This window comes from Acromyrmex echinatior, chromosome 2 (assembly GCF_024713525.1).
Source record: "Acromyrmex echinatior isolate Ae372 chromosome 2, ASM2471352v2, whole genome shotgun sequence".
Classification (NCBI taxonomy): Eukaryota; Metazoa; Arthropoda; class Insecta; order Hymenoptera; family Formicidae; genus Acromyrmex; species Acromyrmex echinatior.
In genome coordinates this window covers 5,182,827-5,208,071 of record NC_141853.1, presented here as the reverse complement: position 1 = coordinate 5,208,071, position 25,245 = coordinate 5,182,827, and the positions used below count along the sequence as shown (strand labels likewise).

General features: G+C 29.9%; 7 protein-coding genes and 1 pseudogene across 9 annotated transcripts; 4 read left to right on the top strand and 4 right to left on the bottom strand.

Annotated features, from left to right (window-relative positions):
* Positions 1–223: 223 nt before the first annotated feature.
* Positions 224–1,580, top strand: LOC105150834 (uncharacterized). 3 transcript variants are annotated; one of them, XM_011064167.2, is made up of 4 exons: positions 227–442; positions 603–690; positions 762–908; positions 1,266–1,580. In XM_011064167.2, exons 3-4 carry the CDS (start codon positions 807–809, stop codon positions 1,368–1,370), a joined length of 207 nt encoding a protein of 68 aa, XP_011062469.1. In that variant the 5' UTR covers positions 227–442; positions 603–690; positions 762–806; the 3' UTR covers positions 1,371–1,580. The 3 variants fall into 3 exon arrangements, with proteins under 3 accessions (XP_087259553.1, XP_011062469.1, XP_087259552.1); XM_087403427.1 differs by lacking the exon at positions 603–690 and having other exon boundaries at positions 224–442; XM_087403426.1 differs by lacking the exon at positions 227–442 and having other exon boundaries at positions 474–908.
* On the top strand, positions 1,402–2,202 carry LOC105150835 (peptidyl-tRNA hydrolase 2, mitochondrial). The gene has a single exon (XM_011064169.2). The coding sequence runs from the start codon at positions 1,402–1,404 to the stop codon at positions 1,816–1,818; it is 417 nt and encodes a 138-aa protein (XP_011062471.2). The 3' UTR covers positions 1,819–2,202.
* Positions 2,203–2,269: 67 nt separating this feature from the next.
* On the bottom strand, positions 2,270–7,504 carry LOC105150833 (integral membrane protein GPR180). Its single transcript, XM_011064166.2, has 6 exons — positions 7,400–7,504; positions 6,621–7,321; positions 5,740–6,247; positions 5,030–5,167; positions 4,646–4,901; positions 2,270–4,576 (listed from the first exon to the last, which is right to left on the bottom strand). Exons 2-6 carry the CDS (start codon positions 6,998–7,000, stop codon positions 4,386–4,388), a joined length of 1,473 nt encoding a protein of 490 aa, XP_011062468.1. The 5' UTR covers positions 7,001–7,321; positions 7,400–7,504; the 3' UTR covers positions 2,270–4,385.
* Positions 7,505–7,861: 357 nt separating this feature from the next.
* LOC105150831 (histone H3) lies at positions 7,862–9,124 on the bottom strand. Its single transcript, XM_011064164.2, has one exon. The coding sequence runs from the start codon at positions 8,918–8,920 to the stop codon at positions 8,510–8,512; it is 411 nt and encodes a 136-aa protein (XP_011062466.1). The 5' UTR covers positions 8,921–9,124; the 3' UTR covers positions 7,862–8,509.
* A 4,746-nt stretch (positions 9,125–13,870) lies between these two features.
* LOC105150830 (short/branched chain specific acyl-CoA dehydrogenase, mitochondrial pseudogene) lies at positions 13,871–16,752 on the top strand (annotated as a pseudogene).
* A 1,425-nt stretch (positions 16,753–18,177) lies between these two features.
* Positions 18,178–19,028, top strand: LOC105150829 (histone H1). Its single transcript, XM_011064163.2, has one exon. The coding sequence runs from the start codon at positions 18,301–18,303 to the stop codon at positions 18,979–18,981; it is 681 nt and encodes a 226-aa protein (XP_011062465.1). The 5' UTR covers positions 18,178–18,300; the 3' UTR covers positions 18,982–19,028.
* A 38-nt stretch (positions 19,029–19,066) lies between these two features.
* LOC105150861 (uncharacterized) lies at positions 19,067–22,455 on the bottom strand. The gene is made up of 5 exons (XM_011064217.2): positions 21,005–22,455; positions 20,310–20,368; positions 19,926–20,004; positions 19,797–19,849; positions 19,067–19,578 (listed from the first exon to the last, which is right to left on the bottom strand). The coding sequence occupies exons 1-5, from the start codon at positions 21,377–21,379 to the stop codon at positions 19,287–19,289; spliced, it is 858 nt and encodes a 285-aa protein (XP_011062519.2). The 5' UTR covers positions 21,380–22,455; the 3' UTR covers positions 19,067–19,286.
* Positions 22,456–22,572: 117 nt separating this feature from the next.
* LOC105150828 (histone H4) lies at positions 22,573–23,556 on the bottom strand. Its single transcript, XM_011064162.2, has one exon. The coding sequence runs from the start codon at positions 23,460–23,462 to the stop codon at positions 23,151–23,153; it is 312 nt and encodes a 103-aa protein (XP_011062464.1). The 5' UTR covers positions 23,463–23,556; the 3' UTR covers positions 22,573–23,150.
* Positions 23,557–25,245: the final 1,689 nt, after the last annotated feature.

Here is a 25,245-nt window from a genome sequence, read left to right as displayed (position 1 = left end):
TACGTTAACAAAATTGCTTAACAAATTAACGATTAAATTAATCGAAGTTGATCGAAGTTCACAGTCCTAATGTGTGGCGCAACATGGCACATTTTTTTAATAAAAATTCATCCTTTCCACATCATAAATAATACAAATTTCATGTGTATCAGAAGAGGTATGTGCTTTAATTCTGTCTAAATATTCGCGCGTTACGACGCAACTGGACGCAACGTTAATTGCTCATTGAATAATAATGGCTCAAAAAACAATCAGAGATGTTTTCGTAATTCAGCATATCAATTTTCGAATATTTTTATGAATAATAATAATAAATAATTAAAACAACAATAATCGTGTCTCAAATAATTAACAATGTCCGAATATTTAGAATAGATTGATTTCCCAATATGCGCATAACTTCACGTCGTCATTGAAGTTGGACATCACGCACGTTACTCATGTAATTGTGACTTTTTAATTATCTATTATCAATATGCCTTGTTAATTTGATATGGAAATGAAACAAAACTCTGTTATTTGTTAGAGAAATTTACAGTCGTGGTAATGAATGTTGAGATTTAAAATGGAGCATGATCTTCTCAATTTTCCATATAATCCAGATTAGTTTACTCGGGTTTGTTCGGTATTGCTCTCAAATCTGTTTGAATCTGCAGACCGGCAGACGGATAAAAATAACTCGCACACGGCGTAATTATAACCTCTATGATATTCTGTGTATTTCGTTGAAACAATGTTTTATTAATGTTGAATTGTTTCAGCGGTATAATTTAGATTTCTTTTCATCTAAACATTGGTATATCGTAATGACTGCGTCGTCGAATATTAATGCTGAACAAGAAATTGAAGATCCTGTTGAGCGGATGTTAAAGACAACCGGTTGCATAGAATTACATTATCAAGTTCAAGTATGTTTACTTCTAACTGGTTAATGCTCGTTTTTACAATGTAGATTAATTTTCATCTTAGTTTAACTTACTCTTTTTTTTCATTTTTAGAACTAGAAAAAGATGAATTAATTGAACCAAGATTAAAATTATTCTACATTTATAGAAACGGATATATAAGTTTTAATTATTAAAGTTTAACTGCTTATAGTTTCAGTTCTAAAAGAACAATATAAACTCTGAGTTAACTTTAGTTTTAACTCTAAGTGTATAAATTAATTCCATTGATTGATTGTTGTAAAATAAATGTTTTGATTACATTAATAATATTCTTATTTTATAATTTTTTAATAACTGATTTGATAAATAATTTTCTAGGAGTGTATAGCGGAACATCAGGACTGGAGAAAATGTCAAAATGAAGTAAAAAAGTTTAAGGAATGCATGAATAAACACACAAAGCAGCAAGAACAAAGACATTAATAGTGCTTTGATTAAGAAAAATTATAAAAAGATGAGGTCAATGATAAGTAAATATATAAGATCTTTCCTATCTCCTGTTTGGAATGGAGAGAGTTGTAAGATGGTAATAGTGGTTCGATCAGATTTACCTATGGGAAAAGGTAAAACTGCTGCTCAATGTGCTCACGCTGCTTTAGAATGCTGTCGCCAAACCCTCAATAACGAAAAGAAGCGATTAATGTTTGAATCCTGGTTACAATGTGGACAGCCTAAAATTGTTGTTAAAATACCAAACGAAGAAGAGCTATTGATCTTAGCAGGTAAAGCTGAACGCGCTGGTTTAATTACTGCCATAATAAAAGATGCTGGTATAACTCAACTGAAGCCTGGTACAATAACAGTTATTGGTATAGGTCCTGGTTCCAATGAAACTATCGATAGTCTTACATCAAGATTAAAATTGTTATAATTTTATATGTTATATCAAAACATAATTTAATATTATAAATTTATATTATTAATATTATTAATTTCAAAGAAATATTTGATTCAAATTTTTTAATATCAAAATACATCATTCACAATCTAGGATAAATAATAACTTCATGATGTTGTTAAAAGATTATACGTGTGTGAAAAATTATTAATTTTTACATCACATTTTAAGAAAAACATTTCTCTGTATAAAATAAAAATTTCAAAATCAAATAACTATACTTTTAAGATATGTAATTATAATAAGATTAAGTTCTATATGGTATACTGTATAGTGTACATAATATAAATATATATGTAAAGAAAAAAGAACTATATACATATATAATAAAGAAATAATTTCTGACTGTAATATAAATTGTATTTCTTAATCAAATGTTGCTTTTGTTATTGAAGAGGTCCATATCAATTGCAAATAAGTCAAATCAGGTATATAAAACAATTATTATTATCAAGTTGTACAATACATTATCTAATCTGGCAAAAAGATTAATTAAATAAAGTATCTTTCCTGCTTGTTGGGCTGTAATGAGACATGATATAACAATTTCATTATACTAAAATATTTGCTATAATACTACCTCCTCCATATATCTACAAAAAGCATCTCAAAACACATATTTGAAGACACACAACTTTTGGAAATAAATTGTATATACATATATATACATATTAGACACATCGGCATAGAAGCATAATTTGTATAACATTGTCTAAATGTGCTTTTCAAAAAAGTAAACTTAACATATATAATTTGAACATAGATAATATTATAAAGAAATAAAAAGTAGATTGTATTAAATTGCTTTCATTGTAGTGGATATTAAAAATATAAATGTATCATAAAGATTTTACCGATTCCATAAAATATACATATATGGATCATTAAAATATTCTCAAGAGATCCCATAAAATATACATATACGGATCATTAAAAATATTCTCAAGAGATTATACATACATAATCATATTATCTAAGTTCTTACAAGATTGAGCAATAATAGTACGACAGAAAAATGCGTGCTTACAGCGTAAACTCGCATATCAGATCATGTTTCAATTTTCTGTATAAAGTACTTATACTTATTCAACAATGTGCAACTAACATGTAAACTTATTTGAATAAAATCGGAAGAATGTTATATAGGTGCTCTTTCATTTTCCATGTTTGTGTATGTGATCATTATTTGTATATTGCGTATTTAATAATAAAACTGAATTAATAATGATAGTTTAAATTACATACTTTGAAAGATCAAATCTTTTTATAAAATTTAGAACAAGATATGAAAATGTTCTCATATAAAACATACCAAAAAAATATCGTTTTTTTAAATTATAGCTTCTTTATCCAATTTATAAATCATTTTTTCTTAGCTATTATAGAAGTTCATTAATTAATGGATCCTTTTAATTTCTAATACTTTTTAACAATCTTTTAAATTTTTTACTAAAATTCAATTAAAATTAACCGAAAGTTTTGATTGTTTTTTTTTAATCGCTAATTATTCAAAAGCTATTGGCAATCTAATATTAAAAATGATAAAAAAATTTATAGTTAAAATCTGTCTGATAATTTTGGAACATTATGTAACATTATGTCTTGGTAAATCTACTATTAATATATATAAATCAGTATGACTTTTATATATACAATTATCGCATACACAATTTTTAAACCATTCAATTAGAATCAAATTATATGTTACGAAAGTTATATAAGTATTTCATTTCTATCATTCTTATTCAAGTGCACATTGTAATATTTTTAGTAGAATAGACATGGAATAATTACAAGATGTAATGAAATTAAATAAATAACATAAAAAATGTATATTTTGTTAAAAGATTTTTTACATATATAATATAACAGTTTTTCTATAAAATCAAAATGATAAAAATAAACAAAAATTAACACTATAAATTCAAGAAATATGAATATGATATGAGTAAGTAAAATATAGTTTAAAAATAAATATTACAAATTATGTATTATATATATATTAGGTGTAGTAAAAAGAAATCCATTATTTTTCCAATAGATGGTTTTAGTAATCTGTATCACGCGTAGACGAGCTACAGATTACTACACCTAATATATATATATAATTATTTTTGTTTAATACTAGTGCATAATCATATGAGTAATTCTCTGAATATGTAAGAATATGTATTAATGTTATAAAGATATATACTATTCCTCGAATAGATAAAGATACTTAATAATTATGTGTGACTTGTAGATATAAAATTACTGATATAATTAATACTGCCGATTATTAATTTATATATTAAATTGAAAATTATGTTCATAGTATATACTCATATCATACTCATTTATTTCTGTTGTATCTGTTAATTTCATATCACATGGCCAGATTTGACAAATTTGATATATCCCTAATTATAGGATGTGCACAATATTTCAGTTCTGTAGCACATATTAGAGTACTACTAGATTGACGTTTGGCAAATGTACATCACATCACTTGTAATTAAAAATGTCATCAATTTAATATTTATACTTGCAATGGACGAATATTAAGTAATTATTTTACCGAGTTCCGACGGTTCTACATAATTATTTAATACATGCGGTGCTTCGTTGAATTCATCAAGTTCATCACCATTATCCGCGCCTTGCGCTAATAAAAAATATTGTTCACTTCTGGTGGGCCATAATAAATGAGCCATTACACAATAAGCAAAACAGTCTGCCGAATATGTTATACCTATAAATTGACAATGCGTTAAATATGAAATATAGTTGAAGAAAATTAATTTTAACAAACTTTACTCACCTAACAATAGCTTAAACCTCCATAGTGCGCTTATTTGAAGCGCTATAAGTGCTATAATGGGTAAATATATAAACCAAACTAATGACGATGCACCAAAGTGAAGGAGAAAGTTCAATTTTTGAGTATTATGCTCGTATGTCATGGTGTTTCGAAGTTCATATAGAAACCATACCATTATGGCACTTCGGAATAACAATATAAACCATCCTGGCCAAGTTTGATATTCATCTATGTCTTCAATAATATCAACTTCTGTCTGAAAAAATAAATTCATAATAAAAAAGTTTACACTTACTGCAATTTATAAACAAAATATATTGGGTCATCTAAAAAGTATCCGCAGTTTTTAGATGATCCAATATAAAGAATAGGGAAAATAGTTACCATATTCCATACATATAACAAAATGTGCACAACCCCATAACAAAACCATATTGCAAACACCAATGGCTTCCATGTTAATTCCATTCTTGTTACCGCCCATCCTTTGGCAAGTAAGAGTAACAATAACATAAAGGACGTCTAGAAGTAAAAGTAATTTAACATTAAAATTTCGTGAAAATAATACCAAAAAGTATCCATAGTAGATACTTATCTTTAAGACCGTCTTAAGCTAATTACAAAGTTGTATTAGCATCTCAAGACATTACTTAAGATGATCTTAAAATAAGAATCGAACTGTGAATATAAATACCGGCATTAGATTATATCTTAAAATTGTACTTAAGACAGTCCTAAATACTAATTATGAATACTGATTTATGGATCTTATCGTACGAATAATAAGCGATATTAATGATTCTTTGATGGATTATAATTAAAAAATCATAATAATTATGACTTCAATATTTTTGTATTAGAATTTTTTAATCTATCAGAGTACGTTATTAATATATTTGATCGTACAAAGCCCTATATACACATACACTAAAAACATGAAAAATATACTAAAAAAAATACACATTTTTAAATAAATTTAAAAAGATTAATAGTAAATAATAAATTTAAAAAGACTAATATTGTATAGAATACGTTAGAATACTCGAATTTAACGAGTTGAATAATATTTAATATTCACGAGATGTTTTCCTTACCCGTGAGAGAATATCAAAAATATCACCTGCAACTTCTAATTGCTCGTAACCTATTCCATCTAGTGCAAATTTCAACACGTGTATCAAGATTAAACATACTGCCACAAATTCTAATAATAAACTTGCAGTGAACAATCTTGTTACAGGATGCTTTTGCAATCTTACTGCATACAACTGCAGTGGCACCAATATGATATAACACACAAAAAACAGCAAATATAGTTCGATGGTATTCTGTCTGTCGTATGAGAACTGATAAGTCAGACTGTTTAGGCCACTGACGTTCGGATTGCCGTTTACTAGCCAGATGTCATACTCCAATTCGTCGTGCCTGCTATAATATTCCCATTGGCAAGTTGTTTTGTTCCTATAACACGCTACCAAGCTCATGTACCAAAATCGTGGTTGCCAGAAGTCCTGTATAACGTATGTAAACTGATGTCCCTTCACGATATTCCATACAGAATCCTCATCTGGGCATAATTTGTCTCGAGGACATGGGACTCGTCTTTAAAATGCAAAGCATTTTAACATTAACATTAATTAATCGTACGATATGGGATGCTTTCCAGCACAAGAAATACAGATAACAGATATTGATTTCCAGCAAGAGATGCAGCATAACATAGTGATCATGTTTATTTAATGATGACAAACAACAAGGATGTAATGAAACAACAAGGATTCACTGTATTATTGTGACTATATTCAATATGATGCTCATAATGTTCTTGGATTTCATCCTTATTATTTATCTAATGTCAAATAAGGATAAACGATGCTCATAAGAATTGCGAACACCTAATGAAATACAAACTATGTCATCTGTGGCTCTTGCCAGGAAGCATCAATAATGTAATAGATCGAAAGTCAAAATATACCTCAGAAAGTCTTGACCCTCCTCGTTGCAGTCTGGATCGTAGGAACTCTTCTTTAAAGTGTTAAACATATAAGCGCACGCTGCGCTCTTATCCGTCAACGTGCGATTGCCATAATATTCGAGGAAGTGGCCACGGTCGAGTATCGCCAGAGTGATCGGCACGTCGAAGTTCGTTCTCGCCGTCACATTGCCAAAAATATAACCATACGAGTCCTTTTGTCGATGACGGTCGGTCTTCTGGAAGCCGAATTTGATGAGGAACCGGAAAAACTCTCGCGTGTTGAACGTGCCGGTGATATGAGTGGAATACGCGTAGTCCGGCCGCAACGACAGGCAGAGCAGTACGCAGAGAATGCGCACCAGTCGTCGACCGGCAGTCATTTTCCAGGGTGGATCCAGCCTCCGCTGATCCCGTCGTTCGCGATCGCACCTCGCCTCGCCTAACCGCGTCGCGCCTCGTGTCGCGAGTTGTCAGGAGTCGTCGGGCACCCTCAACATCTTCCTGAGCGATATCGCACACAGCTGTTGCACGACGTGCGACGCAGATGCTTCCCCATGCCACTCGCGGCCTTCATCGACACTTCATCGAAACGCGACGATATCCTCCCGGGAGCATCTCCGTTCGGACATTGTCGTTGTCGTCGTCGTTGCGTGGCGTTGCCACCTCCGGCGATGTTCACCGAAAGATAATTCCGATATGTCCTGCACGCAAAAAAAAAGAAATAGCCATTAATGACACGCCATGTGTACTCTTACTCTCCCTTGGCACTTTGAACTCGCCTTTTCCTATCGATTTTCCCCACCCAAACAGACCGTTCGCTTCGACTGCTCCAAGGAGAAATTGACGCTTCCTAACATCGTCTGGTGAAAACTTTCTTTGGCGCGTGATTGCCGTAGTTACTTGTTACGCAATAACAGAAGAAAATTTTAATCCATTCAGTTATTAAACAAGCGATACGGATTAGAGATACCACGAAAATCCTGATAAAATGCCGGCGACGCGAAAATTCATTAATTTTTTTGAGGACACGGTAACTTTCGTTAAATCGTTAAAAATAAACGGAAATATAGTACGATACGAGCACTGTCGCGTGCAATTTAATCTATCTTATCTATTAATGCTAATTACTATTAATAACAATCGAAGTCTATCTCCAATTACGGCGACGTGACTTTCTCATTTCCATCTGTAATCAAAACAGTTACAAGTATAAGTTACAAGAGTGAACAAGAATGTAAATATTTTTTTCCAAAAAGGATGATTTTACTTATATTTGGATTTCTTAAATTCTTGAAATTCCTATTCGACAAATATCATCGAAATCGTTTATTTTAATAAGTTTGTTGCGACATCTTGTGACGAGATGTCATAGCATCTTTTGGCGGGACGCGTTGCGTCTAGAGACGCCATTTACGACGCCCAAACCGCAAAAGCGCGCCAAAATTGCGTCATACGTGACTCGTAACAAAGGCACGCTAAAGAGCCATGGCAACAGTACATAAAAACCATAATCAGTAAAATGTAAGCAGTAATAAATCAAATGTTGATTTTCTTACTGTTATCTACTGTTCCTTTTGTATTTGTGCCAATAGCCACGATCGAACTACAAGCGAACTACATTCTTACTAACAAAAATTAATTAAATAGAATGTATTCAAGATTATTTTCTGAGTCAACCAAATATTATTTTTATCATTTGAATAGAAAAGACCGATCACTTGTTTCATGTAGGAAACATTACTTTCAGAAAGGAAAGCAGCGTAAAGTTTCTAACGAAGGAATTTATTCCTGTAGGTTATAAATTAAAAATATGAAATTGAAAACACAGGACACTTCAACGTAAAACAATTTTTGGCCCTGAAAAGGGCCGATTGATAGAAAGAGGCAATTTAAGCACGCTCTCCACGGATTCTGCGAGCCAACTGGATATCTTTGGGCATGATGGTAACCCTCTTGGCGTGAATAGCGCAAAGATTGGTGTCTTCAAACAAACCGACGAGATAAGCTTCGCTTGCCTCCTGAAGGGCCATGACGGCCGAGCTCTGGAAGCGGAGATCGGTCTTGAAGTCCTGAGCGATTTCACGGACCAGTCGCTGGAACGGAAGCTTGCGGATCAAAAGCTCTGTGCTCTTCTGGTAACGACGGATCTCACGAAGTGCGACAGTTCCAGGACGATAACGATGAGGCTTCTTCACACCACCAGTTGCGGGAGCACTCTTACGCGCCGCTTTCGTCGCCAACTGCTTACGTGGAGCCTTGCCTCCGGTGGACTTGCGAGCAGTCTGCTTAGTTCTTGCCATCTTGAACGAATTCGATTGCTGTTCGTACTGTCTGTATGCTATAACGAGCTGTAGCAGTATGTGCGTCTGTCGGAAAACGCTCCGCTTATATGGAGTCGCTGGCCCCGCACGCGGACGCTGATTGGCTAGCGTTATAGTGGTGGGGATGGACGCAGAAGTGGCTATACAGCCAGCACTGCCAGCAATGCCAATGCACAGAAACAGCAAATTCTGATTTTGTTGGCGATATTCCAGTGCATTTAGAATATAAGTAGATAAAGTGTTCAATCTGACGCCTTAAAATATTTGAATGATATGAATAAAACTAAAGCTTTAAAAAAAACTGAAATAAAAATGTTCAGAGCATTTGAGGAGCATTGAAATTAGAAATAAAATTTATCGAAAAAAAAACAAGAATGTCCTTTATTAAGGACAAAAGATATTAAATAATACCGAAATAATATGTAAATATTAAATATTTTAATAATAAATATCAAGAAAAATAATTCAATATCTTTTTTTCAAGATTTTCATTTAAAAAACAATTCTTCACCACAAAAAAATCATCCTCATTACTTTGACTTACTATTATCGAAAATCATATTTGTGATAGATCAAAAATTTAGTGCTCTTTATTTATTAATTTTTTGCTCAAAAATGAATTTTTTTACTCCAGTCGTTAAGCAGGAAATCGAATTTAAAATAGGGAGTTCAACTTGACAAGCTGAACCTCCTTTCCTCCATACTGAAAAAAATATATACAGTAGCGCTACAATGAAATTAAATGCACCAGATTTTTTACTTTTTATTTGCTCCAAGATAGCACAAATAGAATTTGGAATTTAATGTTTTTAAAGAAATATCAATACCTGCGGTCGCGCCGCGAGAATCTGCATAGTCTGCGTCGCTCTACTCAAGTTCCTTTTCTATCTCCACAGAATTATTTATTCGTATGTATTTGATATCAAAGAAATTGGGTCATGTATTATTTAAAGATAACGAATCCAATTTTTTTGCTAAGTGTAACACATGAGAAATCAATGAGAAATAAACGTCTTCTCCCAGCCAATTAGTTGTGTATTTAATTCCCTTAACAATGTTCCAAAAATTATTTGCCACATGTATTTGGTGCCAAAATAATCCTGAGACAATATGCTAATATTGGAAAATATTGAAATCCGATTTATTTGCTAACTGTAAAATGTGAAAAATAATTAGTTACTCAATGACGCTCCTCGGCGAGATTTGAGTTTTTTTTCTATCTTCCCAGAATTATTTGGTCGCATGTTTTTGGTGCCAAAATAATCCTGAGACAATGTTCTATCGAAAAATATCAAAACCCGATTTATTTGCTGACTGTAAAGTGTGAAAAGTAATTAGTTACTCGAGGACACTCCGCAAAGCTCGCTAATTAAGTTACAAAATAACCGCATAATAAGTCGAATATTTTTTGCAGTACGTGAAAGAAGAGTTTTAAGAAATTTTGTGACCATTTAAGAATTATTTTATTTCTGTGTTCAAGATAATTTTTTTTATGTTTTTCTTTATGGAAACCAAACATCACGCATATGATCATTATAATGACACTATAATTCCATTCAAGAAAAAATTAGCATATCAAAATATATAAAGTTAATAAAATCTTTGGTAAAACTGCGCAACAATGACAATCTTACAATTTCAATGTTCTTATAACAAATCATTCCCTTCGAAAATGTCAAGAAAATGTATTATTTTCACATTATTCAGTAATGAGTTATGTAAAGATTACTCTATAAATCATCAATGTAAATTTCTTTACAATCCGCTCGATAAATAACACTTGTGTCTTTCTTGAAGTTTTTAAAGAGATCATGATATCATTTATAAATCATGATAAGAATATCACATTTTAGTGGCGTTTATGTAAATAAAGAAATCCTTTAGAGAAAATATTGAGAGTTATAATAATTGAAACTATAATACTAGAGATCTATTTTCCATGAACTTGTGTACACATTTGAAACTTAAAATAGGAAACTTAAAATGAGATAGGTACATGTTTGACATTTTAAACACGAGAAAGAGAGTTCTGATGATGCGATTATTCAATGCACATCCTACACAAAAAAGTTAGTAATTTAAAAAGAAATTATTTTATTTTGAATTTAGTTAATTTCATTCATAAAAGTAAATATAAGCTGTTGATATTATTTCGGGTTATGTCATTTTTGATTAATTTCTGGATTTGTTATAATTTTGTAGGATATTAAATCCACAAAGAGTCACAAAGAATCTCAAAAAGGGTAATTTTTTATAAAATGAAAATAATCAAAATGACATTTAATTATTTCTATTGTAAGACTTCTTATTGCTAATATTATTTGATTAATCAATAATTTTCTATCAAATAGAAAAGCAGGTTTTTTTATTTGTATCACTTTTGAAGTAAGAAAATATTGTTATCAAAGTCGCCCTAAATCCAACAATCAAAATGTTTTCACTGTCGATCGTTGTTTATTAAAAAAGTATAAATAAAGTTGATAATGTAAAAATGTATTAAACTGTATATAATTTGTGTGATTTTTACTTTTTAGTACAAATATCACATTATATTATTTTAATATTAGGTGTTGGAATTAATTCGTAGCGTTTTACAAGTGATGGGAAGTACTTTCATTAATGTATTTTTTAATGCTCATGTGAAATAAATAACATTCTTTCATTAAAAACGCTACGAATTAATTCCAACACCTAATATATGTTTATACGATTTATTTCATTTGTTCAACATATTTTTTTAAACAAATTATGACAGATTGTATATAAAATCTTTTGATTGTTACTCAGAGATAACTTAAGTACATAACTATTAAAATCACTGTTATACAGTTTTATTTAATTCTTATTTATAGTGTTACAAAATTATTGTCAATTGTGCTTTAATAACTTAAAAACTAATTTAAAGTTAGACCAAAAAAAAAATATATTACAATATGCGAGTAACATTGCATCGCAAAAATTAATCAGATTATTTCTTTTAACATTTATTATAAACATTTGTATAACAATTATGGAAAACTTTGAAATTTTAAATCACGATAATATATTAAAGAACTATTATACTTTTTAACTAATTCTTCTTGCTAATTATATTGTATTTCAATTTATATACATATATTAATAATTAATTGGTAACGAATTAAAAATTAATCTTCTTTGAAAATTAAAATTCTAAGTAATATGACAAATAACAAGACTTTTCTTTTTTTATTCGGACTTGAGGCCCATAATAGACACGTGGTCATTAATACTTATAACTATCCGAAGTTGCACAGGTATAGGAGAAAATATAACAGCAAGGCATAAGAAGACATAACGACCACGTGTGTACATCTATTAACATATTTTAATATACGTAAAATATACATATTTATATATCTGTAATATACGTAACGTGATCTCTTCATTAGCAGACAATGTTTTTTGATAAGATACGAAACTCATAACTCCGAAATCCCAGATTAAAACCCGCTAAGTGAAAAAGAGTAAAATATAATTAAAAATTAGAATAAATTAAATAATACAGTTAGTTGTCTAAGATTTAGGCACTGATGATAAAAAAATAAATTTAAAAAAAGACTACATTATTATTTTTTCTAATTTTGTTCAAATAATTTTAATATTAAAAAAACATTTTTTACCATTAAAAAAAGGTTCTTAAAACATTAAAATAAATAAAAATAAAATTTTGGCTCAATAATAATAAACAATAAAAACGTTTTTTCAAACGTTAAAGAAATGATTTTCCAAACGTTAAATAAAATGTTTTTTAAACGTTAAAAAAGTATTTCTTCAAACGTTACAATAAATGTTTTTTTAATAAAAAAAAGGGGGCTTGACTCATTCTTTTTAGAAACATTGTTTGCTGATTGGGCTATAGATTTTTAATACTAACAGTATCGAAACATGGATTTAGAATAAGCAATGTGTAATATTAGGTATAGTAAAAAGAAATCCATTATTTTTCAAATAGATGGCTTTAGTAATCTGTATCACGCGTAGAGATACAGATTACTAAAGCCATCTATTGGAAAAATAATAGATTTCTTTTTACTATACCTAATATTTATTTTATTCTAATTTGATGAACAGAAATCTGATGAATTAAATATCATTATTCATTATTATCAATGTAAAATTGGCGTAAGAGCAATAAGAAATTTTTCGTAGTAATGTAATATTAAAATTGTGATAAATTTCTGCTCATGTATATTCGTAAATATATAAATATGTAAATAGAACAATGTAATTAATGCCAATGCCAATTCTAAGTCCAAATCAAAACAACGGACAACAATCTGCATTTCGATAAAAAATTTTTTAAATGTATATGTAATCTTAGAAATGTAATAATAAGTGATCTTTGTAAAGATACGGAACTGTAAAGATAAATTTTTTTAAAATAGTAAAACCATGTTAAAGTAAATTTTAAACTTTAAAGTTATATTTTTATTTTTTGTCTTCTATAATGTTTCAACGAATAGTTTTCATCGGTGATCTGAAAATTATGCAACTTTTGAAAATGTTCTCTATTTTTCGTTGAGTTGAAAAGCAATAATTGAGCAATAATAATGTATTAACATGGTTTCCCATAAAATTAAATCTTTTGATAATAAATATCATATCAAAAAATATAATTTTTAACGTTTAACATTTTGCAATGCAACATTACACATGTTGTAATGTCATTTATATTTGATCTAACTTTGAATCAGTTTTGAATTATTAAAGCATAATTCACAATAATTTCGTCATAATATGAATCAGGATTCTATTAACTTTTGATTGATATATCAATTCTATTCTATACGAGGAAAAATACATCAGAAAATGTATAGATAAAACGATTTTTAAACGAAAACTTTTGTACTTTACTTTGTGATAATTTGTTACACAAATAGCTTCCAACATGATATATTGGAATAACTGATAGGTGATAATCTCCAATATATATCAGTTCTTGCCTGTTTTACTGCGATATCTCTCCATTGATTTCTATATATACAAATCTTACACAGTTTTGAAATTGTAATATTATTAACGTATGTATTACATAGTATCAATAAATGTGATTATCATCTAAGAAGTGTATAAACAGATTTCAGACAAGGATATACATATATATATATGTTGTGAAAACACTTTTATTACATTATTCAGATTAACTTAATATTTTCAGTATGTTTTCAGTATGTTTTAAAAAAGTAGATAAATTTCATTAAATGTTTGCTTGCTTACGCCTATGGCACTTATGTAAGTGATAGATGACGAGTAAAGTCATCTTTTATAATTTTAAGTATTCACACAATCAAATCTTACATTTAAAACTGTCTTAAGTACAATCTTAAGATATCATAAGTCAGTTACAGAGACGATCTTGAAATAAGAGCCGACTATAAATATATGACTAAACTCTTTAATAACGTATATATATTGAAACAACTTGGTAATGAATTTCTGACAATTTTACAGTCATTTTCGTGAATATTTATGAATATTTATGAATATTTATGAATAAGTACAGGTCCTTTATTGACTTAAAAAAATTTAATAAAAAAAATCTTTGTTCTATGCTGCTAATTATACATATATGATAATTTCTATCTATATATAGATATATGCGCATGATATATTATGTCCGATACGCCACGTCATACATATATTTAAACACAGTCTTACATTATCGCATAGCGAGATACGACATCAGTCTTCAGCGAGTATCAGTCGCGTGTGTAGGTATTGATTGACGTCTGCACTATTACGCTTCACGAATATTCAGTATTCATATTTTTTCGATTTTTCTTTTAAAAAAGTCGTGTGCTAATTATGTATCCATCTGCACTCCGTTCCGTTCTACACCGCACACAACAGAAACTGACTACAACGTGCCAATTACATGTATATGCATCGCGTCTTCAACACTGTACAAGTCCACTGACACAGTTTACAGACGATGAACTTATGACGAAGGAAATGGTCGCTAAACTGGCCAAGCAGGAGATTACTCCGCTCGTACGAAAGATGGAAAAGGAAGGAAAGATAGACGACAACGTGTTGCAAAAGCTATTCAAGAATGGCTTAATGGGTATCCAAACCCCGACGGAATACGGTGGAACGGGAAGCAATTTTATGAGCACGATTATAACCATTGAGGAACTCTCCAAAGTCGACGCGGCAGTATCTGTATGTGTCGATATTCATAACACTTTGGTAAATTCACTTATTCTTAAGGTTGGATCCGAAGAACAAAAGCAAAGGTATCTACCTAGACTGGCCCAGGATTCCTTAAGTAGTTTCTGTCTATCAGAACCTGGTTCGGGATCGGACGCTTTCTCTTTGAAAACTGAAGCAAAGAAAGATGGAGTCGAATACGTGATCAACGGTACGAAAATGTGGATATCGAATTCCGACGTAGCGCAGATTTTCATAATTTTCGCCAATGCGGATCCTGCCGCTGGTTATCGCGGCATCACGGCCTTCCTCGTGGATCGTGATACACCAGGTTTAAAGGTGGATAAGTGTGAGGACAAGATGGGTCTTAAAGCATCAGGTACTTGCATGGTACACTTCGACAACGTTAGGATACCCAAAGACAATCTGTTGGGAAAGTTTGGACATGGATATAAGTACGCGGCTGGATTTCTGAACGAAGGTAGAATCGGTATTGGCGCGCAGATGATTGGTATAGCGCAGGGATGTTTAGACGCGACCATACCGTACACGTTGGAAAGGAAACAATTTGGGCAGGAAATTTTCTCTTTCCAAAGCCTACAGCATCAAATAGCTCAGGCGGTAACGGAATTGGAATGCGCCAGATTGCTCGTTTACAATGCGGCGAGATTGGTGGAAGCTAAAAAGGACGTCGTGAAGGAAGCAGCTATGGCGAAACTTTTCGCGTCCGAAACCGCGTGTCGTATCACTGCAAAGTGCATAGACTTTATGGGAGGTGTCGGCTTTACGACCGATTTTCCTCAAGAAAAATATTATAGAGATGTAAAAATTGGTACTATTTACGAGGGTACAAGCAATATGCAGTTATCGACGATTGCGAAATGTATTCGCAAGGAATATTCATAAATGATGATTAAAAAAAGAATACTTTCTAAAATAATAATTATTTCTTAAATTATTTATACTTATTTCGAGGCCGATAACGGCACGTAGTTTGCAAATGGAAATTATAAAATTTGTACAAGAATATTACTAGATATCAAGATCTATTTTGCTCAAATATCGTTTTCTTCGCTTATTCATGTTATTTATAATATATTCGTCAATTTTTATTTATTAAAGTTTATTAAACATATTATGTGTATTTCATATTTTTTGAGAATTTTTTTATATAATACAGCATATAATATATAATATATATAATTAAAAAAATATTTTTATATACTATCTAAATTACAAATAAACGTATAATAGTGTAACAAATAAATATGTTTTAAATATTTTTTATTAAATTGTTTAAATAATTTTTAATATTATGTGTATATATGTGTAATCGTATAAGAAAATAAAATTTTGTACAAGTGCGAATGGTTAAATTTAAGGATGTAGTTTTATATAATAAAATAAGTTTTATATAATAAAATAATAAATTTAAAAGATGATATAAAATTTAGAAAATATAAAATATTAAAAATAGCAATTAATTAATTAAAATATTTTGTGAATAAGAAGATAAAGAAAATGAAAAAATTCTAGAAAATAAAAAAATTGATAAATAATAGAGAGAGATAATCAAATCAATATTTTTAAATACATCCATTTTTTTATTCTACTTGTTATCATAAATATCCCACACATAATATGATTATATCAATATTTATATGAGATATTTATCTATATTAATGTCATATATATATATATATATATATATATATATATATATATATATATATATACATATAAAATACAAGCGCTATATTAGTTTATAAAAACTGTAAAACGACAAAATTCTGATATTCTAAAGAAACAATATTCTGAATGTTCTGACATTTGAAATTAATATTAAAAAATATTACTGAATGCATATGAATACAATGATGAATTAATTATACTTTTTATGTGTGAACTTTTTATTATTTACATATTTCTTTGTTAATAAAAAAATATAAACAATGAAAAGTTTATTAATATAAAGAAATAAGTAAATTGGATTCGGAATAATTGATTATTTCATTTACAAATTTCGCAGTTGCAAAAACTTATTGTATCGCAATATCGTCCTGTCGGTACAAGGTATCTCATACAGGTATACAAAATGATGTTAATCTTTTTACTATACTGAATATTATAAACAAGCATATTTGGGGAAATTATCTAGTAATAATAAAATTTCAATATTCTCTTAATAACTTTAATGTATTATTATTGCTACTAACGTCACTAACTTGTACTAATATTATATGAATGAAAAGCTTATTATATATGATCATAACTGATTTTAAAAAAGTAAGAAGTTATTTAGGAATTTAGAAATATCGTTATTCTAAAAGTATGTATATTGAATTTCTACTTTGTTAATAAACATTGTTATTGAAAAAAACCGATTAACAAGGATACATTATTGAATCGATTTTTCTTATGTTCTCGAATAGAATGCATTACGTAGCTGTGTCGTAAAGTACGCGATATTCGCTCGTCAACTTCGTATAAGTATTCTAGGATTAATTTTATGGGTAATTTAGTATTTATTATAAATTACAGAACAGACGATGAGAAAAATTATAAATCGTTAGATCGATTTGCATTATATACCATTAAGCCAAGAAGTAACAAGGCCATTTTGCCTTGTGTACCTTACACGCGCGCGTATCCCGAGAGGCCGTGAATTAAGCTTCTTATTTTCAGGATACGAGTCGTTATCGGATGGAAACTATTAATCGAGGTGGTGGGCCCTTTTCGTCGGCATATTTTTCTAGAGGAACAACATCGAAAATGTTGAAGGAAAAGTTCAATTTTTATGTTTTTCCATAGGCTACGCTATCGACGTGAAAATACGTGAGCGTCGAAATTCCATCGTGAACGTAAGCCGGTAATCGCGGAAACATTTAATGAAGATGAAAATGTAACCGCATATACGTGGCTATGTGTTAATTTGCTTCGTGTATTTCTACTGATTTGTATTTTATAGAAATAACGCCGCAAAGTCGAGGTATGTTTACCGCTCCATCACTTTCCGCGAAACTAACGGGTCGACATATTGGGCAGGTCTCTCTCCGTGGTCCGTGCGCTGAATACTACAGCGCGTCGTTCGCGCCTTCGTTTCAACAATCTGACTATTCTGCATTCTGTGGGATATTAAGATATTTTGTGGGACGATCGTTTTTGGATATAAAACATACTTTCAGAAGATGGAGGACAAAGTCAGTGGAAACACAGCTGTCGAGACCGCCGAGAGCAATATTGCAGTCACTAAAAAGGCTAGCAAGAGTAAGGTTAAGTCACAACAGAAGAAAATATCGTCGCGGCCACCAACCTCTGAGATGGTGACAGCAGCTATCAAAGAGTTGAAAGATCGTAAAGGCTCGTCCTTCCAGGCGATCAAGAAGTACATAGTGTCAACGTACAAGGTGGACGGCGAGAAGGTTGCTCCGTTTATTAAACGATACTTGAAATCTGCTGTTACTGCGGGTGCTGTCGTGCAGACCAAAGGTAAAGGCGCCACCGGCTCTTTCAAACTGTCGACGGACAAGCCTAAGCCCACCAAATCCAAGGGAAAGGCGCAACGTGCCTTAGGTAATTCGGACGTATGGAAAGCTGGTACGAAGAAGGAGGCGCAGACAGAAAAGGCTCCACGAAAACCAGCTGCCCCAAAGAAAACTACTACCGTTAAGAAAGCTGCGACGAGTCCGAAGAAACCAGCCGCTCAGAAGGCTGTCGCGAAGGCTGCCGGAAAGAAGGGCAAGGCTGCCACGGAGCCCAAGTCACCGTCAAAGGCAAAGAAAGCTGTGAAAGCACCTGCAGCAAAGACTAAGACACCTAAACCGAAGAAAGCCACAGGAAAAGCCGTGAAGGCCGCAGCAAAGAAATAATTGTTCTGCGATGGAACACTCGCTGCAGTCATAAATGGCCCTTTTCAGGGCCCAAATTATTTTCAACGAGGAATAACTCGAATACTCGCAATTTATATTTTCGTTTTATTTCTAATCCTACATAAAATTATTTCAGTGTCTTAGACATTTTAATTAACATGACAAACATAAACGTATAACACATAAAATTATATTTATGAAAACTTTAAATTTTAAATCATACAGATCACGTCATGGTTAATGTTTCATGTTTCATGTTAAGAATTTTGTACATTTATTATTTTATACGCATTTAATATTTCATATTATGAAGAACTTTGCATATTTTTCAGAAGCATTTTTTCTCTTTTTAATTGTAACTTTAATATATTTAGCTTCATTTTTTCTTGTTCCATTCTGATTTTGCTCTCTTCTTCTTCTCTATTAAGCTGAGCGCGAAGAAGTTTCAATTTTAATATGTTTTCTCGCCTTTTGAATTCGATATCACTATTAACGTTATTAGAGGTTCCAACGTTGAAAGATGATTTTCTGGATACATTCGTAACATTTGTTGAATTTGCCGGGACACTTGTACTTTGCACACGAATATTGTCAATTCTGAAAAGAGATTAATTTTATTATTTTATTCATTTCTATTTACTAATTTTGATTATATTGAAATTACTATATACATATATAAACATTATCTAAAATGAAATAATCAATAAACATGAGATAAAATTGAGATTCTTACAATAAAAAAATTATGCATTATAATCTGTTAAAAATGAAATTTACAGAACTGAATCACACATTAAGTTCCGAATTTATAATACCTCGTTTCTTCACATATCTTTGGTACATCTTCATCAGTCTGTTCCATTTTTATCTAATAAAAGAATTAATTAAAATATGAATAAAAGAATGAAATATTCAAATGTTTCTTCACAATATGCAATGATTACCTTCAAATTATCTAATATTTCATTTGTATATTCCATAGGTTTCTCAGTGAATTGAAGTGGGTGAGAAACATAAGAACCACTAAAATTAAATAATTTATATAATTAATTATATATTTATATTCATGTAATTTTATCTTTTATTGTTTTGCTGTTTGCAAGGAATTATTCGAACTTTAAATTATACATATAAATTGAATTCTCTGACAAATAAAATTCTAAAAATTTTATAATTTATTGATATAAAACAAAAAATTAACAGAATTTTTATATTGATATTATAGTTTAGAGAATTACTGAAATGAATAAATTCTATTTTATTCTATTAAACATAATGTAATACTATGAGCAAGATTTAGATATAGAAAAATAATGTGACGTATGTACCTGTTCGTGTCAAAAGAATGTGATACATTAGATAATTCATCATACTCGTTCATAACATGCTAAACATAAAATATATATACATATATCTACATTTGTACGTATGTAAATAGTTCTTATTTATTATATATTTTTTATTTATACATATATGTGTGTCATTAAATTTATATATATTTGTTATTTATTATATTATATTGTAAATTTTACTTTATATTCAAATACATTGCAATTTATAAACAGAATTAATTAAAAATGATTTGTATTATATTGTAATTCTAAAAAAAACTCTACAATTAAATATAATTACTTACAGGATGTTTATACATAATAAACTGTATTATAACTATTTAAATGTGAGAAGAAACATATTTACATTTTTTATTGGAAATTATTATTCGAAAGAATATCTTAAAATAAAATTTGGCGATTTATTATATACAAAATTTTTAATTATTATTTATATTATAAAATAATTATAAAATATTATAATTATTATAAAATTATTATAAATTATTATATATTATTATAAAATATTATATCAAAATTTAGATTTCTTTATATCATACATTAAAAAAAAAACATTTTCTTCATTATACTATGATTTATAGAAAAATTAATTATATCTTTATATACACATTTTTTCAATTTTGTTTTTAGAAAAAAAAACTACGTTGCCCCCGCGTCCCTATTTCACTTACATTATTCTCGGATTCATTCGAAAAATTACTCTCATCATCCTCAAATTCTTGGGAACATACATTATATATCATATAATCAAATTCCGTTGGTGACATACTCGCTGGTATACTGTCGCCCCATTTTTGTAAAGCAGTGATGTTCTTTTTGGCAAACCACTTCCATCTTTGATATGCATGTCGCACTTCCTTCCAGTCTCTTACGACCCCGAACGCCTTCAGTTTCTCGGTTAACTCCCGCCATTTGTCGCGCTTTTTCAAGTACACTTCCGAAGTATTGCTCTTGTTCTCCAAGATTTTCAGATGCTCGTTCACAAATCGGACGACGAATTCCTTCTCCTCTCGCGAAAAGTTTTCGTTCCTTGTTTTTCTGAGCATTGAGAATAAAAATGGCGACCAGTCGATATTAATGAAACAATCAAGATCTATAAACCTTTCTTTGTCCTTCAATCGTGTTTATGTACCCGCGTATTCAAGCGTTCAGAACCGATCGCTCGCTTCAGAGAGCTTTCTCTTTATCTGCAGCAGTGGAAGCTACGTACTGACTGTATTATAGGGCAAGAGCCGAGAGCACAGGCTTTTGCATAACGTGTAAGAAAATCAACCAATCAGAGTTCTTCCTTTCTGGAAAGGAAGAACCCTCAGGCTGGTATTCATAGTCGGTTCTTATATTTAAGACCGTCTTAAATAGTCTTAAGATGTCATAAGCCAATCACAAAGCAGTATTAGCAGGGCCGCATTAATCCGTCTTGCGCCTAGAGGCTGAAATATTTCGAGCGATCTTTTACAAAATATGATGTTACCTGGGTAAAATTTTTTTTAGAAGTTATATTAAATTAATTAAAAAATTGATTTTCTCGAGATCTTGTCCTCAAAAATCTTTTATTTCAAGTATAAAGAAAACAAAACTATAAAAATTGAAATATGTTAGTTATAATTAAAATGATCTTTTTCTACATTTTAATGGAGAAAATTCATTGATATCATCGTAATTTGAACTCGTGACAATGAATTTGATATGAAGAAAGCAAATTTAATATTTCTTTACTATGGATCGTGTTTCACTATAAATTCTCTCGTCTATCTATAGTGACTTAAAATTACCCATATCAATCTTAAATTAAAAAAAAATCTTTCTAAAATTTGCTGCCCTAAGCACTTGATCTATGTCTTAATACGGCACTGCGTATGAACATCTTAAAATATTATTTAAGACTGTCTTAAAATAAGAACAGACTATAAATATCGACCGGATTGTTGATTCTCTTATATCTTATGCATAAGGTTCCGTCCAACAATGAACGAGCAATTCGACTGTCACATTTATCATTAATGTTAAACGTAAAAATATATTAATATGAATTATGAAACTGTTAAATTGACAAATATCGACCCGAAGCTGCACGTTATACATTTCAATATTTTGTGAAGGTAGATGCATTAAGGTAGGTTAACACTGTTACCACATAATATATTATATTATGTTTGTAAAAACCACACTCCATAACAATAAATATTTGGATTGAAATAACATTAATTTCTAATGCGATTTACATAAAATTGAATCAGAGTAAAGGAAAATATAAGATTCTTTATTTCTTAAGTGCTTTAATTTCTAATATTGCCAACAAAAATTCTGATGAATGTTCTGATGAATGCTCTTCGATTTTTTTGTAATATTAATTTGGACATACAATAAATTCAGAAAGAAAATTGTCACAAAGTTCCGTTTTTTTTTTAGTAAATTTTGGTATCAGTTAGAAAATAATAAATTAACAAGTCTGCTTTTTTAATTAAAAATTTAAATTATTTTCTTATACAAATTATAATAAAATAGTTTATGATTCAAAGTTTATACTTTTATGTGAACATCAAAATCTTTTGAAATTAAAAAAAAAACGGAATTTGCAACAATTACTCTCTTCGAAATATAGAATATACTCCACGCTTGAAAACACGAAATCACAGAAAAATCGAACACTATTAAATTCACTAAATTTTGAAGACCACGTATATATACGTAATCTTTATTTATAAGATAGATATGTATGGCACACAAATATGCTTTTAGAGAAAATTCCGACGTATTAAAAATTGTTGGCCCTGAAAAGGGCCGTTGTGATTTGATTTTGACAAGTGGTAGAGCGAATTAACCACCGAAACCATAGAGAGTTCTTCCTTGGCGTTTCAGAGCATAGACCACATCCATAGCTGTTACAGTCTTCCTCTTGGCGTGTTCGGTATAGGTCACAGCATCACGAATAACGTTTTCCAGAAAGACTTTCAGGACACCTCTGGTCTCTTCGTAGATCAAGCCAGAAATACGTTTGACACCGCCACGTCTAGCCAATCGACGAATGGCTGGCTTGGTGATACCTTGGATGTTATCACGCAAGACCTTCCTATGACGCTTCGCTCCTCCTTTTCCCAATCCCTTTCCTCCCTTACCGCGACCAGTCATCTTGAATTAACTCGAATACAATCAACGATGCTAACTCCGTGAGAACTCGACGTAAAGTGTTGCCGTAGGTTCTGTTGGCCGTGCTTATATAAGTGAGAGGCAGCGCGTCGTATCCCCTCTCCTATACCAACAGCCAATCAACGTTGTAGTAGAATAGTACCGTAGCCGTAACGCTGAAACTGTGCGAGAGAAATGTAACATTTCTTTTTTCTTTGAAAGTATTATTTTATTGCAAAGACTGATTTTAACAGTTCTTTATTTGTATTACTTATTAAAAATGTACATTAATTACTAAGTTTTTAAAACATGAAAAAATTATGTTTATAATGTCAATAATATGGCATATTAATACATATTGAATTGATATTTTTCTAAATTCTGATGTCACCGATATTAATATTATAGTTGTTTATATAATTTTATTGAATATATTTAGCTATATCTATAGCCTTATCAATAATTTAAAATTATGTGCATTACATAATATCTCCTTCTAAGTCACAAATAAGCATTTGCATTTAAAACAAGCCATTTAACACTAATTACATATGTTGAATTTTTATTTGATTGAAGAATATTCTCTTGTTTTTATATAATTTATTGCATTAATGCATAGAATTTATGAAATACAATATAATTTAAAGGAGAACGAAAATTATATTCAAATAAAAATTCGAAAGATATAACTACGAAAAAACTAATTTTTATTTATTTAAACTTTTCTAAAAACAAGTTAAATTTTTTATGTATAGATACGCTATCTATAGATACGCTTATCTATGAATACGCGATATATTTTATTTATTTAAGAAACTTTTTAAATAGAATTTCTGACATCATTCGAAAATTTTATTTTATTTTATTTTAGCTTTATAAATATCTTTTCACAAATTAAAAGGAAAAATATATATATATATTATTAGGTGTTGGAATTAATTCGTAGCGTTTTACAAGTGATGGGAAGTACTTTCATTAATGTATTTTTTAATGCTCATGTGAAATAAATAACATTCTTTCATTAAAAAACGCTACGAATTAATTCCAACACCTAATACATACAATAAATTATGAAGAAAAATAAATATTTCAGTTTCTCTTACAAATGTAAGCAATATTGATGATTAGTTATACATTTGTTTTTTTTTCAGATATAAATTTCTAAAATTTGTAAGAATTTAAATGAGTTTAGAAAATTTATACTGAATTCAAATTTATATAGAAAAGTATTTCATAAAAACATTATAAAGATGAAGATATTTTTCGTGGGCTAAAAATGTATCAAAAAAATTATGAGATGTTCTAATGCAAAAATATTTTCCTTATCGTAAGAAGGGTTGATCGTAATTAATAATTACATTTTTAATAGGAAAAGTTAACTACGGGATCTGTGTTCTTTTTTGACATTTCTATATGTGAACGACATCCATATTCATTACAATCTATCTTTTAACGCATGGCTTTATGTATAATTTATTGATATTATCATCATTACAACGTCTTTATGTATAATGTATATTGATATTATCAAGTAAAATTCAGTACAGACCCACGCATCTAGTTTTTTGGTAGTCCCCGAAGAGAGTGTGATAATTACTTTGCTTATACTTTATAATGCGAAGAAGGTTTCACATGGGTTTATAAATAGCATACGTTTACTTTTTAAATGCAATGAAAATTATTTTGTTAACAACTTTTGAATAAATAGTGACCATACATTAAAATCTTTTAAAAATTACTCATTACAACTTTAACAATTACATATATCAAAGTCGAGGTTATTGAA